General features: G+C 37.3%; 1 protein-coding gene across 4 annotated transcripts in view; it reads left to right on the forward strand.

The window, feature by feature from the left end:
- KCNU1 (potassium calcium-activated channel subfamily U member 1) overlaps positions 1–20,186 on the forward strand; it is a 158,423-nt gene that overhangs the window by 41,992 nt on the left and 96,245 nt on the right. For all 4 annotated transcript variants that reach the window (XM_055295949.2, XM_063610914.1, XM_063610915.1 and 1 more), the window contains exons 11-14: positions 13,073–13,178; positions 14,297–14,379; positions 15,805–15,874; positions 16,303–16,455. In XM_055295949.2, coding sequence (XP_055151924.2) covers positions 13,073–13,178; positions 14,297–14,379; positions 15,805–15,874; positions 16,303–16,455 — 412 coding nt within the window. The remainder of the gene's footprint in view (positions 1–13,072; positions 13,179–14,296; positions 14,380–15,804; positions 15,875–16,302; positions 16,456–20,186) is intronic.

The following is a 20,186-nucleotide window of genomic DNA, read 5'->3' on the forward strand; positions in this document are numbered from 1 at the left end:
CATTTCTGGAGGATTCTCAATTATTTTAATTATTAAAATATTACTTGTGTCACCTTTTTGTTTCTCCTTTTCTTCCGGGATTCCAATTACAGGTTAACTCTGCTAGCCTTTTTCTTTTTTATTGTTCCAGTTATATGTCCTGATTTTTTTTATTTTTTTATTATTTTATTTTATTTTATTTTTTGAGACAGGGTCTTGCTCTGTCGCCCAGGCTGGAGTGCACTGGCGCCATCTTGGCTCACTGCAGCCTCTGCCTCCCAGGTTCAAGCAATTCTCCTGCCTCAGCCTCCCAAGTAGCTGGGATTACAGGAGCCCACCACCACGCCTGGCTAATTTTTGTATTGTTGGTAGAGATGGGGTTTCACCATGTTGGCCTGACGTCAAGTAATCTGCCCACCTTGGCCTCCCAAAGTGCTGGGATTACAGGTGTGAACCACTGTGCTGGGCCATATGACCTGAATTTCTTACCCCCTCTTTTGAACTTACTCTTCCCTTTTTATATCTCTGTGCTGCGTTCTGGATAATTTGTTTTGACCTAGATTCTAGAACCTTAGCTCTTTTTATGTGTTTAATCTACTTATAAACCCATCCATTAAGTTTTCAATTTCAGTTACTATATTATTCAGTTCTAGAATTTACATTTGATTCTTTTAAAAAAATTAACTTTTATTTTGATTTCAGGGGTACCTGTGAAGATTTGTTATATAGGTAAAATTGTATCATGAGGGTTTGTTGTACAGATGATTTCATCACCCAGGTATTAATCCCAGTACCCATTAGTTATTTTTGATTCTTTATCAAACTGTCCTGTTTTTATTTTTATTTTTTGCATTTCTACCTTAACTTTTGTGTATTTCAACAAAATAAGCATAAATATACTGTAGCTAGTGTCCAATAATTGAATGCCTCACGTCTTTGATTTTACTGGCTGTGGCTTCTGCTGGATGTTACACATACTGTCTTGTTTACTTTCTTTCTTGTGTGTGTGCCTATTGTCTTACATTATGCACTGATTCCTGTTTTGCACAACTATACATGGAAACACTGTTAACTTAGAAAGATGATGTTACCTTCTTCCAGAGAGTGTATTTCTTTACTCCTTTGAAGCACAACAGGGCACTTCTGCCTCAGGACCATCTAATCCAAGCTCAATGCTTGAAACTCTCTGTACTTCCCAGGTGACAAACTCAGGATGACAGCCCATTTATAAGCTAGTTTATTCAATTTTACCCTTCTTCTTTGCTTCTATGCTTTTGTTATGCCAGTTTACATTTTGGAAAAGATATCAAACCCTTCATTTTGTATGTCAGGGGAACTGCACTTTTTTGTCCTTTGACTTGTGTGACCACCAAATGTTATCTCAGATTGGTAGCTGCTTCTTCTGAATTACAAAATGCGTTCAGGGGAAGAAAATTGGACTTAACTCCCGAGTTATTGATTTCTCTCAAGTTTTGGCCTGATAACTCTTCATTGTCTGCTTATGTCATTGATGACTTCTTAAGAGACATGTTTAATATTTCATCCAGCTTTTTTATATATCCTCAGGAGGGAGTTGGCTGAAGTTACCTAATTTATTATTCTTGAAAGTAGAAGCTGTCAGCTCTGTTAATATTGTATGTATGCAAACATAAACAGAGCTCTCACTTTTCCACATATGCTGATGGTCATGTATCACATACTGAATCCAAACTGTTTGAAGGAAAAGGGGGAAGTTTCACTCATAAGGACTGATAATTTCAGAGTATTTGAAAATATTGTAATTGATAGTGGGCCTAATAATAAAGGTGTATTGAGCCCATTGTACCATTGTAGAGACTTGGCTTTAAGGAAGGTAATTTTCTCTGTGTCAGTTCTGATTGTTGGAGTACTTTGAGTAGAGGGATGACATGATTCTTCATCAATTGTGAGAATTGCAAATTTCTTCTTCAGGTTTGTAATTTGCCTTTTTACTGAATATTATATGTTTTTGATATTTAAAAGTTTTTAATATCACAGTCAAAGATTGAATATTTTCTATTATATTAAATCACTTCTTGTTTTTTGTTTAGAAAATCTTTCCCTATCCCGGTGTTTAAAACGTGTTGAATTACATTTCCTACTAAGATTTAGTTTTCTTCTTTGAGTGTTAGAAAATCAGGATTAGATTTATTATAATTCTTAGTCATAACATTCATAATTGGTTTACACATAAGCACATTTTGCTTATTTATGTTACAGTTCTTTTTAATAATGTTGTAAGTACCAATGCATGAACTCACCACCAAGGTCAAATTTAGGACAATAATCTGTATCTAACTATATAATCCTCCCCATATTTCAACCTATGGTCAATTTTTTCTAATATCACTACCATTCTTTCTTTCTCCTATGTTTTATTACCTCTATATTCACATCTAAAATGTGCATATTACTTTAGACATGTTTAATTTTATAGAAGGAATATCATACCAATGTAATCTTTGGGGCTTTATTCAGTTTATATTATGTTAGTAAGATGCTTTCATATTTTTGAATGTTGCCATAGTTAATTGGTTTTTCTTGTTAGTGATATTCATTTCCCTTAGTTCCACTCTTCTTTTGGTGTGATTAGTGTTATTTCTATATTTTGCAATTGGAAATAGTTTTGTTGTTAACATGCTTGTATATGGCCCCTTGTGGACACATGAAGTAGTGCTTCTGTGTGCGTGTTTGTGTGCATTTGTGCTTGTACGTGTGTGTGCTTAATAGTGTCAAGCATGTGAATGTTCATTTTTAGGCCATTAATCATTTTTTGCAAGCCATTGCACCATTTGCAAGCCTATCAGGAATGTGTAAGAGACTTCACACACACACACACACACACACACACACACACATAAATATATATATATATATATACACACACACATTCTTTCTAACAACTGGTATGGTTATATGTTTTAATCTTTGCAATGAAATCAGTGTAAAACCTTCTTGTGGTTTTGATTTCTATGCCCTTTAGCTCTACAGATGTGGACCTTCACCATGTTTACTAGCCACACATCTTTTCTGTTTCCGTGACATACTCATCCATGTGTTTTGCCTATTTATTTTTTTACTTAACTATTTTGTGTGGTTTTTGTTATTTAATTTTAGGAATGTGTAATATATTATTTGCAATAATTCTTCATCTGTTGTGGGAACTGCAATTTCTTCTTTCAGTTTATAATTTGCCTTATTACTGAATATTACATATCTTCTGATGCTTAAAAGTTTTTAATGTTATTATAGTCAAATATTGAATATTTTCTATTAAAGCACTTATTGTTTTTTGTTTAGAAACTCTTTCCCTATTCCATTGTTTAAAATATGTTGAACTACATTTCCTACCAATAATTTTAAATTTTTTCATCATTTATGTCTCTAATTCATTTAGAATTTTTTATAGAGTAACGATAGAGTTTATAGAGTGACAATTTGTATAATTTTCTATTACTGCGTTAATACTACAGTCTTTTAATTACTAAATCTTTATAACTAGTTCTATCCCTAGAGCAAGTCTTTTTACCTTTTATTTTGTTTTTTTTATAGTTGACAAGCTTTACTTGGTCCTTTATATTTTATATAAATTTTAAAATTATTTTATCATGTATATTATTTTATTATGAAAAACTGCAGAAATTTAATGCGAATCTAATTGAAACTTTAGATGCAGCATTGACTGCCTTATGCTACAAACTCTTTCCAACTTTTACTGTACTGAGGTTATTCATTTATTTAGTTCTCATTTAGTACCCCTTAGTAATGTTGTATAATTTCCCAGGTAGAGAGCTTACTAACTTTTATTTCTAGGTACTTGGTATTTTCTGATATTAGTAAAAGTAATATCTTCCAGTTGGGTTTACTAGTTGTTTGCTCTTAGTACAGGAAAAACACAATTAAATTTTGTATATTAGAATCTGCTGCCAGCACGGCTGGAAATAGCAGGCAGAAGGTGAGAGAAGCTGACTTGCTGAGTCTTCTGGCCTTCATCTTTCTCCTTCACTGGATGCTTCCAGTGCTCATACATCAGACTCTAAGTTCTTTGGCTTTTGGACTCGGACTTACACCAGTGGTTTGCCAGGGACTCTGGGTCCTTCCACACAAAACAAAGGCGGTACTGCCGGCTTCCTTACTTTTGACGTGGAGACTCTGACTGAGCCACTACTGGCTTAATTGCCCCTCAGCTTGCAGACGTGGGACTTCACCTTGTGATCCTAAAGTATGACAATTCAGAATCCTAGTGAAGCTGTGACAAGATAAAGTGAGCCTAATGTCAGGAGGAAGCCGGTCAGATTGAAGCACATGATGGATTCTAGTGGATGCTGTTTGGTTTCCCCCAGCTCACCTTTTATTAGGCTTTGATATCAGGATGATGCTGGCCTCATAAAATGAATTAAGGAGGATTCCCACTTTTTGTATTGATTGGAATAGTTTCAGAAGGAATGATACCAACTCCTGCTTGTACCTCTGGTAGAATTCGGCTGTGAATCCGTCTGGTCTTGGACTTTTTTTGGTTGGGTAAAGAAAGACACTTGACCTGGACTTGGAGAAATTCTGAGACAGTTTTAGCAGGTGGAAGAAATAGCTGGCATATGAGAGGAAAAGAAAATAGAAATAATTAAGTGCATTCATTCCAGATGAGTCAACATCTGTACAGAAAGGATAGCGACCATTCAGCAAGCATGCTCCTGTTTCCTAGAGTGAAAGCCTGAAAATGTCAGCAGGACTTAACACAGAGAGGCTGTAGAGGTGAAAACAAGCCGAAGTGTTTAACCAAATGTGCTGCAGTTAGCTTTATAAACAACTCATGAGGCCAAGATGGCCGAATAGGAACAGCTCCGGTCTCCAGCTCCCAGCCCCAGCGACACAGAAGACGGGTGATTTCTGCATTTCTGCTTGAGGTACCAGTTTCATCTCACTAGGGAGTGCCTAACAGTGGGTGCAGGACAGTCCGTGAAGCGCACTGTGCGCGAGCCGAAGCAGGGCGAGGCATTGCCTCACTCGGGAAGCGCCAGGGGTCAGGGAGTTCCCTTTCCTAGTCAAAGAAAGGGGAAACAGACGGCACCTGGAATATCCGGGTCAGTCCCATCCTAATACTGCGCTTTTCCAACGGGCCTGGAAAACGGCACACTAGGAGATTGTGTCCCGCACCTGGCTCGGAGGGTCCTATGCCCACGGAGTCTCGCTGATTGCTAGCACAGCAGTCTGAGATCAAGCTGCAAGGCGGCAGCGATGCTGGGGGAGGGCCGCCAGCCATTGCCCAGGCTTGCTTAGGTAAACAAAGCAGCCAGGAAGCTCGAACTGGGTGGAGCCCACCACAGCTCAAGGAGGCCTGCCTGCCTCTGTAGGCTCTACCTCTGGGGGCAGGGCACAGACAAACAAAAACCCAGCGAGAACCTCCACAGACTTAAATGTCCCTGTCTGACTGACAGCTTTGAAGAGAGTAGTGGTTCTCCCAGCACGCAGCTGGAGATCTGAGAACGGACAGACTGCCTCCTAAAGTGGGTCCCTCACCCCTGAGCAGCCTAACTGGGAGGCACCCCCCCAGTAGGGACAGACTGACACCTCATTCAACCACGTACTCCTCTGAGACAAAACTTTCAGAGGAACTATCAGACAGCTGAATTTGTGGTCTCATGAAAATCCGCTGTTCTGCAGCCACCGCTGCTGACACCCAGCCAAACAGGGTCTGGAGTGGTCCTCTAGCAAACTCCAACAGACCTGCAGCTGAGGGTCGTGTCTGGTAGAAGGAAAACTAACAAACAGAAAGGACATCCACACCAAAAACCCATCTGTACATCACCAACATCAAAGACAAAAAGTAGATAAAACCACAAAGATGGGGAAAAAACAGAGCAAAAAAACTGGAAACTCTAAAAAACAGAGCACCTCTCCTCCTCCAAAGGAACGCAGTTCCTCACCAGCAACAGAACAAAGCTGGATGGAGGATGACTTTGACGAGTTGAGAGAAGAAGGCTTCAGACAGTCAAACTACTCTGAGCTACGAGAGGAAATTCAAAACAATAGCAAAGAAGTTAAAAACTTTGAAAAAAAATTAGAAGAATGGATAACTAGAATAACCAATGGAGAGAACGGCTTAAAGGAGCTGATGGAGCTGAAAGCCAAGTTTCGAGAACTACGCGAAGATTGCAGAAGCCTCGATAGCAGATGCGATCAACTAGAAGAAAGGGTATCGCTGATGGAAGATGAAATGAATGAAATGAAGCGAGAAGGGAAGTTTAGAGAAAAAAGAATAAAAAGAAATGAACAAAGCCTCCAAGAAATTTGGGACTATGTGAAAAGACCAAATCTACGTCTGATTGGTGTACCTGAAAATGATGGGGAGAATGGAACCAAGTTGGAAAACACTCTGCAAGATATTATCCAGGAGAACTTCCCCAATCTAGCAGGGCAGGCCAGCATTCAGATTCAGGAAATACAGAGAACGCCACAAAGATACTCCTTGAGAAGAGCAACTCCAAGACATATAATTGTCAGATTCACCAAAGTTGAAATGAAGGAAAAAATGTTAAGGGCAGCCAGAGAGAAAGGTCGGGTTACCCACAAAGGGAAGCCCATCAGACTAACAGCTGATCTCTCAGCAGAAACTCTACAAGCCAGAAGAGAATGGGGGCCGATATTCAACATTCTTAAAGAAAAGAATTTTCAACCCAGAATTTCCTATCCCGCCAAACTAAGCTTCATAAGTGAAGGAGAAATAAAATACTTTACAGACAAGCAAACGCTGAGTGATTTTGTCACCACCAGGCCTGCCCTAAAAGAGCTCCTGAAGGAAGCACTAAACATGGAAAGGAACAACCGGTACCAGCCACTGCAAAACATGCCAAATTGTAAAGACCATCGAGGCTAGGAAGAAACTGCATCAACTAACGAGCAAAATAACCAACTAACATCATAATGACAGGATCAGATTCACACATAACAATATTAACGTTAAATGTAAATGGGCTAAATGCTCCAATCAAAAGACACAGACTGGCAAACTGGATAAGGAGTCAGGACCCATCAGTGTGCTGTATTCAGGAAACCCATCTGATGTGCAGAGACACACATAGACTCAAAATAAAGGGATGGAGGAAGATCTATCAAGCAACTGGAAAACAAAAAAAGGCAGGGGTTGCAATCCTAGTCTCTGATAAAATAGACTTTAAACCAACAAAGATCAAAAGAGACAAAGAAGGCCATTACATAATGGTAAAGGGATCAATCCAACAAGAAGAGCTAACTATCCTAAATATATATGCACCCAACGCAGGAGCACCCAGATTCATAAAGCAAGTCCTCAGTGACCTACAAAGGGACTTAAACTCCCACACAATAATAATGGGAGATTTTAACACCCCACTGTCAACATTAGACAGATCAACGAGACAGAAAGTTAACAAGGATATCCAGGAATTGAACTCAGCTCTACATAAAGTGGACCTAATAGACATCTACAGAACTCTCCACCCCAAGTCAATAGAATATACATTTTTTTTTAGCACCACACGACACCTACTCCAAAATTGACCACATAGTTGGAAGTAAAGCTCTCCTCAGCAAATGTAAAAGAACAGAAATTATAACAAACTGTCTCTCAGACCACAGTGCAATCAAACTAGAACTCAGGATTAAGAAACTCACTCAAAACCGCTCAACTACATGGAAACTGAACAACCTGCTCCTGAATGACTATTGGGTACATAATGAAATGAAGGCAGAAATAAAGATGTTCTTTGAAACCAACGAGAACAAAGACACAACATACCAGAATCTCTGGGACACGTTCAAAGCAGTGTGTAGAGGGAAATTTATAGCACTAAATGCCCACAAGAGAAAGCAGGAAAGATCCAAAATTGACACCCTAACATCACAATTAAAAGAACTAGAAAAGCAAGAGCAAACACATTCAAAAGCTAGCAGAAGGCTAGAAATAACTAAAATCAGAGCAGAACTGAAGGAAATAGAGACACAAAAAACCCTTCAAAAAATTAATGAATCCAGGAGCTGGTTTTTTGAAAAGATCAACAAAATTGATAGACCGCTAGCAAGACAAAGAAGAAAAGAGAGAAGAATCAAATAGATGCAATAAAAAATGAAAAAGGGAATATCACCACCGATCCCACAGAAATACAATCTACCATCAGAGAATACTACAAACACCTCTATGCAAATCAACTAGAAAATCTAGAAGAAATGGATAAATTCCTCGACAAATACACCCTCCCAAGACTAAACCAGGAAGAAGTTGAATCTCTGAATAGACCAATAACAGGTTCTGAAATTGTGGCAATAATCAATAGCTTACCAACCAAAAAGAGTCCAGGACCTGATGGATTCACAGCTGAATTCTACCAGAGGTACAAGGAGGAACTGGTACCATTCCTTCTGAAACTATTCCAATCGATAGAAAAAGAGGGAATCCTCCCTAACACATTTTATGAAGCCAGCATCATCCTGATACCAAAGCCTGGCAGAGACATAACCAAAAAAGAGAATTTCAGACCAATATCCTTGATGAACATTGATGCAAAAATCCTCAATAAAATACTGGCAAACCGAATCCAGCAGCACATCAAAAAGCTTATCCACCATAATCAAGTGGGCTTCATCCCTGGGATGCAAGGCTGGTTCAACATACGCAAATCAATAAATGTAATCCAGCATATAAACAGAACCAAAGACAAAAACCACATGATTATCTCAATAGATGCAGAAAAGGCCTTTGACAAAATTCAACAACCCTTCATGCTAAAAACTCTCAATAAATTAGGTATTGATGGGACGTATCTCAAAATAATAAGAGCTATCTACGACAAACCCACAGCCAATATCATACTGAATGGGCAAAAACTGGAAGCATTCCCTCTGAAAACTGGCACAAGACAGGGATGCCCTCTCTCACCGCTCCTATTCAACATAGTGCTGGAAGTTCTGGCCAGAGCAATCAGGCAGGAGAAGGAAATAAAGGGTATTCAATTAGGAAAAGAGGAAGTCAAATTGTCCCTGTTTGCAGATGACATGATTGTATATCTAGAAAACCCCATTGTCTCAGCCCAAAATCTCCTTAAGCTGATTAGCAACTTCAGCAAAGTCTCAGGATACAAAATTAATGTACAAAAATCACAAGCATTCTTGTACACCAATAACAGACAAACAGAGAGCCAAATCATGAGTGAACTCCCATTCACAATTGCTTCAAAGAATAAAATACCTAGGAATCCAACTTACAAGGGATGTGAAGGACCTCTTCAAGGAGAACTACAAACCACTGCTCAATGAAATAAAAGAGGATACAAACAAATGGAAGAACATTCCATGCTCATGGGTTGGAAGAATCAATATCGTGAAAATGGCCATACTGCCCAAGGTAATTTATAGATTCAATGCCATCCCCATCAAGCTACCAATGACTTTCTTCACAGAATTGGAAAAAACTACTTTAAAGTTCATATGGAACCAAAAAAGAGCCCGCATCGCCAAGTCAATCCTAAGCCAAAAGAACAAAGCTGGAGGCATCAGGCTACCTGACTTTAAACTATACTACAAGGCTACAGTAACCAAAACAGCATGGTACTGGTACCACAACAGAGACATAGATCAATGGAACAGAACAGAGCCCTCAGAAATGATGCCGCATAGCTACAACTATCTGATCTTTGACAAACCTGACAAAAACAAGAAATGGGGAAAGGATTCCCTATTTAATAAATGGTGCTGGGAAAACTGGCTAGCCATATGTAGAAAGCTGCAACTGGATCCCTTCCTTACACCTTATACAAAAATTAATTCAAGATGGATTAAAGACTTATATGTTAGACCTAAAACCATTAAAATCCTACAAGAAAACCTAGGCAATACCATTCAGGACATAGGCGTGGGCAAGGACTTCATGTCTAAAACACCAAAAGCAATGGCAACAAAAGCCAAAATCGACAAATGGGATCTCATTAAACTAAAGAGCTTCTGTACAGCAAAAGAAACTGCCATCAGAGTGAAAAGGCAACCTACAGAATGGGAGAAAATTTTTGCAACCTACTCATCTGACAAAGGGCTACTATCCAGAATCTACAATGAACTCCAACAAATTTACAAGAAAAAAACAAACAACCCCATCAAAAAGTGGGCAAAGGACATGAACAGACACTTCTCAAAAGAAGACATTTATGCAGCCAAAAAACACATGAAGAAATGCTCATCATCACTGGCCATCAGAGAAATGCAAATCAAAACCACAGTGAGATACCATCTCACACCAGTTAGAATGGCCATCATTAAAAAATCAGGAAACAACAGGTGCTGGAGAGGATGTGGAGAAATAGGAACACTTTTACACTGTTGGTGGGACTGTAAACTAGTTCAACCATTGTGGAAATCAGTGTGGCGATTCCTCAGGGATCTAGAACTACAAATACCATTTGACCCAGCCATCCCATTACTGGGTATATACCCAAAGGACTATAAATCATGCTGCTATAAAGACACATGCACACGTATGTTTATTGCGGCACTATTCACAATAGCAAAGAGTTGGAACCAACCCAAATGTCCAACAACTATAGACTGGATTAGGAAAATGTGGCACATATACACCATGGAATACTATGCAGCCATAAAAAATGATGAATTCGTGTCCTTTGTAGGGACATGGATGAAACTGGAAAACATCATTCTCAGTAAACTATCGCAAGGACAAAAAACCAAACACCGCGTGTTCTCACTCATAGGTGGGAATTGAACAATGAGAACTCATGGACACAGGAAGGGGAACATCACACTCCGGGGACTGTTGTGGGGTGGGGGGAGGGGGGAGGGATAGCATTAGGAGATACATCTAATGCTAAATGACGAGTTAATGGGTGCAGGAAATCAACATGGCACATGGATACATATGTAACAAACCTGCACATTGTGCACATGTACCCTAAAACCCTAAAGTATAATAAAAAAAATAAATAAAAAATAAATAAATAAATAAATAAATAAATTTGAATTTTAGATAAATGACCTCTTAGTATAAGTATGTCCTAATGTTTGCATGAAACATACTTATTCTAAAAGCTTTTTGAAAAAAAAATAATAATAAAATAAACAACTCATGAAACCTGTCTAAAAAAAAAAAAAATTTGTATATTAGTCTTATATCTAACCACATAAATTTTATTTTTTTCTGTAGTAATATTAGGGGTTTCCATATAAATAATTATATTTTTATTATTTATATTTGTATAATTGTAATTATTTACATTAAAACAATTTATCTTTATTTTATTATCTTTGTAATAAAATAAAATAAATATTAATCCAGATTTATAAATCTTTATAAATAAAATAAATCTTTATAATAAAATATAAATTGTACACATAAGGATTAGAAAGAAGGAATTAAACTATTTGTCTGAAATAGTTATTGCTGAGACATCAAATATAACGTTGAAAAAGAGCAGTGATATCTTTTCTTTACTTCTCATTTTTAAAAGCACCTTTAATATTTTTTCATTAAAGATATCTTTTTTATTTTAAAGATATTTGTTGGTTTAAAAATATTATCTTCTATTTCTAATATACCATGAGTTGTGTTTCTTAACTCTGAAGAAATATTTCTATCAATTTGTCTCTGCATCTGAGGTGATTATATAAGTGTTGTTTTTTAATTTGTTAATGTGGTGAATCTCACAGATATTTTTGATAATATGATTATTTTGTCTTTTTTAGTATTGGCTGGGAAGTATTTCCTATTTTTAATGTCTTTAAAAGTCTTTGTATAAAAATGAGATTATGTGTTGCTTTAAAGTATGGTAGAAGTTAAACGTGAAACCATGTAGAACTAGTGGTTTCCTACATTTTATTTGAGGGGGGTGTGTGTGTGTTTGGGTGTGTAGGTTTGTGTGTGTGTGTGTGTTGTGTTTTGAGAGATTTTAAACCACAGCTTCAATTTCTTTAGCAGTTTAGGCTTTTTATTTCTTCTAGAGTTAGTTCTGGTAAGATATACTTTTAAATAATTTGTTCATTTTGGCTAAGTTTTCAGAGCTGTTGACATTTATTATTTGCTGTCTGCTTTTGTTATTTTTTATCTCTACTTTGACTATATGTATTGTATCTTCTTTATTCAATATTTGCATCATTTTTGTCTATTTTTTCTCCAGTAACTTTACAAAACTTTTGCCTATTATGCTAGGTTATTTTTCAAAGAACTGACTTTTGATGTGGTTTATCTTCTCTGTGTTATCTTTTTGTTCCTTTTTCATTGTTTCTTATTCTTGTTTTTATAATTTCTTTTATTCTTATTTCCTTGATCCTATTCTAATATGTCTCCAAAGCTATAAATTATTCCTAAAGCACTGCTGTTGTTGTATCCCAAAGCATATATATTTAATATTTTCAACATATTTCTAAGAATAATGATGAAGAATTGTTGCAATTTCTTCTAAGCCCATAATATTTTTAGCAGTCTATTTTTTTTATTCCTAAATCTGAAAACTATTTTTATTTGTGTTTTGGTTAACTTCTAAGTTGATTGTATTGTGATCAAAGATCATTATATATAATAACTATGTTTTTGTAATGTGTTGAGGCTTTCATTGTCTGTCAAGTAAAGTACCATTTTGATAAATATTTGTGTGTTCTTTATAAAAATTAGTTCCTCTGAATGTTCTTTGCAGAATTTATAAATATTAAACATGTGTGTTCAAAATCCGTGATGATTGTTTTCTGCTTGCTCTATCAATAGTTTAAAAAGATATGTCAAAATCTCTCATAACAGTGGCAGATTCATCAATTTCTCCTAATTTTTTTCATATTTGCTTCTTATATTTAAAAGCCATTTTATTAAATGTATAGTTGATTTAAAATGTTATGCCTGTTTCAGTAACTCAGTTTTTTAAACTAAATAGTGAACTTCTTCATCCTTAGTAATTACATTTAAAAAAAAATAGCATTAACTTGATTTGTATTTTTTTATATCACTATGAGGGATTCTACTAAATGCACCAAATAAGTTATAAAAACCTCTAAACCCAGAGTCAATCATCTTTTTTCCCTCATTGCTGTCACATTCTTTTTTGTCCAGGACCCCTCCTTCTTTGGAACTTGAAACCATATTTAAATGCTACTTGGCCTACACAACGTTCATTTCTGGATCTGCAATGAAGTGGGAGGATCTGAGGCGAGTTGCGGTAAGATCTAGTTGTTTTTGTTCCTTGTAGTTTTCCAAAGTTGCAACAATCAAAATGATAGGATATATTGCTTTTTGAAAATGTATTATTTCAGCTTCTTTAATTGGTGGAAAATATAACTTCCTCAACTTTAAAAACAATTGTAAAGGAGGTATAGTAATTGACCTCCAAATCTGATTTCAGAAATGTCAAGCAGACCTCACTGTTTGCCAACACTTATATTTAAATTATTCATTTCACAAAATTCTCTATCTAAATCAGTTTTATTTTATCAGCCTAAGAGGTCTGAAAAAGGTATGGATAGCAAGGTGTGTTTGATCTTACCACACAAATAGAATTCTTACTAGAAGGCAGATCTCTGAGTCCGTCAGCTTTAATCAATTTCTCCTCCTAAATGCATGGATATGCTTTCCAATAGGAAAAACGTAAAGGAAAATAGTAGAAATCTCATTAAAGTTGTGAGTAAAAATAATGAGCAACAGCCAACCCTCTAGACAGGTTTGGCTTAAGATCAAAGACAGCTTCCTGTCATGTTCTCAGTCTCGGAGAATCAACAAACAGAAAAGTTTCTGTTTAAAGCCAAGATCTATAGAGTAAATATGAAGAATTGACAGACCCAGAAAAATATTTCTTTCCTGCAATTTAGTACTGTAAGAGCCACTTCAGTAATTTTCTAGAACTTTGACACTCCACCAATATTGAATAACTGCCTACTTTGAACCAAGTAGACTTCCAGTTCCTCTGTTTTTTATTGTCCTGAAAGACAAATAAATACATAGATGGTTGCTTATAAAGGTCTTAGGGCTTATCACTAGGCATCAAATAATGGTGATGGATGGTAGGAAAAATATAACTCCGTATTTTACCCATTTGAAAGCAATCTTTTACCTGTGTCAGAGACCCTGTGCCCTGGCCCATCAGCTGCAACCCTTGCCCTTTGCAGCATTTGCAGGACAACAATCCTGATGTAAAGACATCCTCATTACAACTCACTCCCAAGTGTGTCCTCTTTTTTGTTAGCAATTTTATTACAAAATTCCAAGAAAACCCGAAAAGGGAAGACCAGAGCATTTCCCATGTAATTAACAAGATGGCTCCTGTCTGATCTTGAAGGGTAGGTGGAATCTGCAGAGGCATGCCTGATTATAGCCAACCCTTTGTGCAGTGATTCCCATGCTGAAGATATTTCCAACATTATGAGGTAAGAAGCTGCATTTTGTATGCTATAATGGTTTTTTTCTATCTCTTTTAAAGTAATGCCCGGTACATAAGCATCGACAGGAGAAAATGCCATCTATCATATCACTAGGTTCATCGTATTCCAAGGTTCTGCCTACTTTTGCCCCCTCCCCAAGACTGTGCAGACAGATGCAAAAGGAAATGAAAACACAGCATCCTGAGTGTGAATGTGCTTCTCCATATAATTCCCTGAAGTTTCGTATGTAGAGTAGCCATCTGAATTTAAGAAGCAAGCATACAAATAACTGATTATTGTTCAGATAGCACCATTATAACTAATATCCTCTCCTCAAAAATAGAGATGGAATTTTATGAACCCTATTAGTGCACTTTATTTATTGGGATTTTTCTCTAGTAGTTGTGGTGAAAGATTATGCATGGTCTGGTATGACGTGCTGTTTGACCATCAGTAAGTATTTTCTTTTCTTTTTTTTTTGTTTTGAGACAGAGTTCCGCTCTTGTTGCCCATGCTGGAGGGCAGTGGCGTGATCTCAGCTCACTGCAACTTCCACCTCCTGAGTGCAAGCAGTTCTCCTGCCTCAGCCTCCCAAGTAGCTGGGATTACAGACGTGCCACCACGCCAGACTAATTTTGTATTTTTAGTAGAGATGGGGTTTTACCATGTTGGTCAGGCTGGTCTTGAACTCCTGAGCTCAGGTGATCTGCCCACCTCAGCCTCCCAATGTGCTTGGATTACATGCTGAGCCACCGCGCCTGGCCTGACCATCGGCAAGTATTTTCAAGGTGGCTAGAGTCAGTGTTACCACGTTAAACTGTGAACTCTTCTAGCAAGAACGTGACTTGTGATAATAAAGATCTAACTGTGACTATGATGACAATGGCATTTTGGCTAATCCAGAAGAACTTGCAATCTCCAGAGTAAAATAAACACAGATAGCTGAAGGTGACATTACATATAGCAAGAAACAGCTGAAAATCTGTACCATACATAATACAGCAAATATGAGGTAGATCTTAGTTTCCTAATTTGTAAAATGAGGAAGTTGAATTAGACAGTCTATGAGCTATTTCAAGCCATAGACTACCATCAAATTTCTATTTTTACCTGTAATTAGTAGGTTTGGGTTTGAAGGCTAAAACATGAAACTGTTGATTTCCTCCTCAAGAATTGGTCTCAGAAGAACACAGTCTTCTCATACCAAGAGATAATCATTCCATAGATTTGGTTGGCAAAGTCATGAAAACAATGACGCTCTTCTGTGTAGGCTACTAAAAACATTTTTAGAAAACAACACAACATTAAACTTTATTATATGCCAAGTTTTTCTACACTTACCTACATACCAATTTAACTCTGAATTAAATTATATTACAAAGCCCTTTGGCTATGACACTTGACTAATGAGAGTGTTTGGGGTTTATATAGGGTGCTCTCTATCAAGAACTATGACTCTACCACCAGAATCATCATACAGATACTGCAATCCCATAACAAGGTATAGTAACATTCTAGCATTTTCCATCTCCTCCTTTTATCTATACAGCTAGATGAACTTTTTAATTTTTTAATGGATGTGTAAATAAAAAGTTTTTGCTAATCAGAGGTAAAATTTGGAGTCTCATTAAGATGGATAATCACTTAACAATGTAAATTGGGGGCAGAATTAGAGGTTTAAGCCATTTGACCTGATTTTGCAACTCTAGCTATTTTTGTTTCAAAAAATGAGAGCCATTGACCACTAACCATTTTCAAATGCTGAATTTGTTCTTAACATTTTCATTGACCTGGACACCACTTTTATGTGCAAAAATGAAGAATATACGATTTTAAGTAAATTAAAAAAAAAGAAAGACATCCATCCACAAGAGCTTTCTTGAGGTGTGTTTATTCCTAATGCTTGACCTGCTTTGTACTATGGAACAGGTTTATCTGCCAAAGATTCCCAGCTGGAACTGGGACACCGGAGACAACATCATCTGCTTTGCTGAATTAAAGCTTGGATTTATCGCCCAAGGCTGTTTGGTGCCAGGCTTGTGTACCTTCCTAACATCTCTATTCGTGGAGCAAAACGAAAAGGTAACCTTGTAAATTAATGTCGATTCTTGGCTCTGTCCCCATGTCCTACATATTAAGATCAGAAATAGGAAAAAAAATTGAGAAAAGCATCAAGGCCCCAAGAAATGAGATTTGACTTCTGCTTGAACTGGGAAGGGATTAGAAGATCTGAATTTAAAAGTCCCAGGTACCACATTGACCTTGCAGAAATCATTTATTTTATTCCTGCCTAAGAATATTTATCAACAAAACAGAAAAAATATAACTCTGCTTCCTACCTACAGTCCAGGATGTTTTAAATCAAAGTACATTCATCAAAGTAGAAGCATTGAGTTATTGAAAGTGAAAATATAAATAAAGGTTATATTATTAATGAAGGATTCATATATTTCAATATAAATTAAATTCAAAATAGTAATTGGTATAATAATTATATTCATCAAATAGAAATAATGATACAAATAGTAATTAAAATCTAATTTTTCCAGGTTGTTTTAGGGAGAATTCCATGCAGGAATAATAACAGTAACCATATAATGAGTGCCTACTGTCTTTGGTTTCCCCTCAATAATATGTTAAGTTAATATCCCAGCAGTGAATTGGTGAAGCTAACTAACTTGATCATACCGTAAGTTAGTGAGCCGCAGAGCTAGAACTGTCTGGTCCACAGTGTTGTTACCACAGTGCTCTATGCCTCTGGTGTTATTTCCACACAGTGTCTCACATTAAGATTTTTGATATTTTTGTCTGAGACAAAGTAAGGGGCTAAAAGTGACTCTTGGGATAAATTTTTGTAGCACAAAATGTGGTCTTCCCGATATTATTTCCATGAAATGCCCCAGGCAAGGCGTGCCAGCCCTTGGCTGGACCTGGTCTTCCTTTTCTAAAGCTCTTGCAGAGAATGACCTTACTTTCCGTTTAATTCTGAGTCCATGCTTGCCTTTCATACACTTGACTTCCCTCTTGACCTCTCTTTGCTCACTCTTTCCTCTGTTCTTTTTTTCTTGTGTTCAGTACAAATGTTTGCATCTTTTTCTGTTTCTTCCCTGGTGCTATTTAAGGAAAAGCAAAAGAGGTAAGAGGTGCTCTGGCCAGCTATATGCTAACTGCAACAAACGAAATGCTTCTGTAATTCCTTCTGTGAATGTAAAGAGATGTAATATACAGATGAAAAGAAATGGCAGTCAGGGTGGAGGGAATGAGCCTTCATGCAGCTACAACACACAAGCTTTTACTTTCATGTAGTGGTCACTGTATACAGCCTAGAAAATGGTTGATAAGGACATTGTCTTTGTGTTGTATATTTAGAAAGTAGCAGAGAACTTCAATATTTCTTGTGATTATTGTGATTTCAATCTCCATGGCTGGAGAAAGTAAATGGAAATAAATGGAATGTGAACTCCATATGAAGACTTATCCTCCTTCATGAAACTATAGAAGATAGAGATGTAAAACCATCCTATTGTGTTTTTCTTATTTGAAGAGTTGTGGCCGGGTGCAGTGGCTCACGTCTGTAATCCCAACACTTTGTGAGGCTGAGGTTGGTGGATCACTTGAGCTCAGGAGTTCGAGACCAACCTTGCCAACAAAGTGAAACCCCATCTTGTAAGAATATTTTAAAAAATTAGCCAGGTATGGTGGCATGAGCCTGTAGCCCCAGAAACTGGGGAGGCTGAAGCAGGGGAGTCACTTGAACACAGGAGATGGAGGTTGCAATGAGCCGAGATCGCGCCACTCCACTCCAGCCTGGGTGACAGAGTGGGACTCTGTCTAAAAAAAAAATTAATAATTAAATAAAAATAAGACTAGAGTTGTAACTTCCCCATTGAGGATGATCACCTGTCATTTATACAAGATGAATTTTAGCTTACAGGAATTGAGAGATATTTGTGGTCTCCATAATGTTTTTTTGAGTGAAGTCTGAAACCTACTTTCAGGAATCTTTACTGAACAGCATCAGGCAAAATATGTGAAAGCTGCATTATTCTTTGGTGCTTTCGATTCTATAACAAACTATCGACTTTGGTTTAATGGCTGGGACTCCAGAGATTTATGACCGATTTCTCTCAGAGTAGGCCCTTACTTTCCCTGACTGTCAATTTCTCTATAAAATTAAAGTTATTAATCTCATAACTGGCTTTTTCCAAGTATCGAGTTAATATTTGTAAAACTTCTGAGAACTCAGATTAAAAGGCCTTGAATCAATGCCATGTGTTTTAATTATATTCATATTGTGAGAAATTGTAGCTCGAAAAACATTTCTGGTTGGTCCTCGGTTCAGAGCATGGCCTTAAACTTAAATTTGCATTAGATCTGATCCAACTGGCTTACTTGAGCACCCAGATTCTTCTATCCAAAATCCTTCTGTTTTCCTTTCTGATCTTTTTAAATCTATCTCAGGAAGTCTTCTCCATCCCCACGCTATCATTTTTTACCTTCTTTCAAACACTGAAACATTTAGATTCGAAGCACTAAGCCAATTTCTTGAGTTATTGGAAATTAGTGGTATGAACCACCTAATGATCAGAGCCCTCCTCATGAGAGGACTTTAAGAAAGTGGGAAAAGGAAAAAGACTCATTCAGCTGAATCTTGGTGGTTGAAACAGGCACTGGATTGCCTGAAATAGTCTGTCCTTTTTAGTAGGGCAGAATTGTTTATCTATGTGTTTGTTTTTGTTTTGCTTTTTTCCCAAAATGCATCGTGACCATCTGAAGAGAATTTCTGAACCAGCCATAACTCTCCACAGCAACAGTGCTCCTAAATGCTTAGAAATTCAAGATTTCCATCTGAGATTCTAGGCTTTAAGAAGACTGTCTTGCTATATCAGAACAGTGTGGGCCAGGCGCGGTGGCTCACGCTTGTAATCCCAGCACTTTGGGACGCCGAGGCGGGTGGATCACGAGGTCAGGAGATCGAGACCACGGTGAAACCCCATCTCTACTAAAAAATACAAAAAATTAGCCGGGCGCGGTGGCGGGCGCCTGTAGTCCCAGCTACTCGGAGGCTGAGGCAGGAGAATGGCGTGAACCCGGGAGGCGGAGCTTGCAGTGAGCCGAGATTGCGCCACTGCACTCCAGCCTGGGCGACAGAGCGAGACTCTGTCTCAAAAAAAAAAAAAAAAAAGAACAGTGTGGTGGTGATTCTCATGGCAGTAGGTGTAGAAGGATGAGGAGAGGGTCTTACACAAACATCAGCCATGAGTTGCTAACAGCCTTTCTGTTGGGTTGGGTGCATTTAGCCGTTTTGAGATATCTTTCTCCTTTCACATCTCCCATTTCTCTGGAAACCTACTGTTTACCTTGATTTCTCCATTCTCTCTTCCATGCATCAGGATGGCCCTTCAAGTTCATTTGAACTTATGAAGCATTCTGATACTGGACAGAAACTATGAGTATTTTCTTCTTTGAGGTATATGGTTAGTAGAAAACCAAAATACCTTAAACCAATCTTGAGTAGTCATATCCAGAGAGAGATAATTTAGATTCCACATTAACTTTCCCATCTGATTTTTACTAACTCAAAAGCTGAAATCAGGACTGGGTGATGGAGAATTCTCACTGCCAGCAAGGAAACTTGAACGCCATCTAGAAAGAAAATAAGTAATGATGTGTCTGCCTCATCCTGAACGCTGGTGAAAATAGTTGAGATGGAGTTAGCTTTTTAGTTATTCCTTTAACATTTCTCTAGTTAAGCACTAAGATAAATCTCCTTTTTATGACTTACATGCAATGAAGACTCGTTTGTGCTTAGC

The sequence above is a fragment of the Symphalangus syndactylus genome, chromosome 10 (assembly GCF_028878055.3).
Source record: "Symphalangus syndactylus isolate Jambi chromosome 10, NHGRI_mSymSyn1-v2.1_pri, whole genome shotgun sequence".
Lineage (NCBI taxonomy): Eukaryota > Metazoa > Chordata > Mammalia > Primates > Hylobatidae > Symphalangus > Symphalangus syndactylus.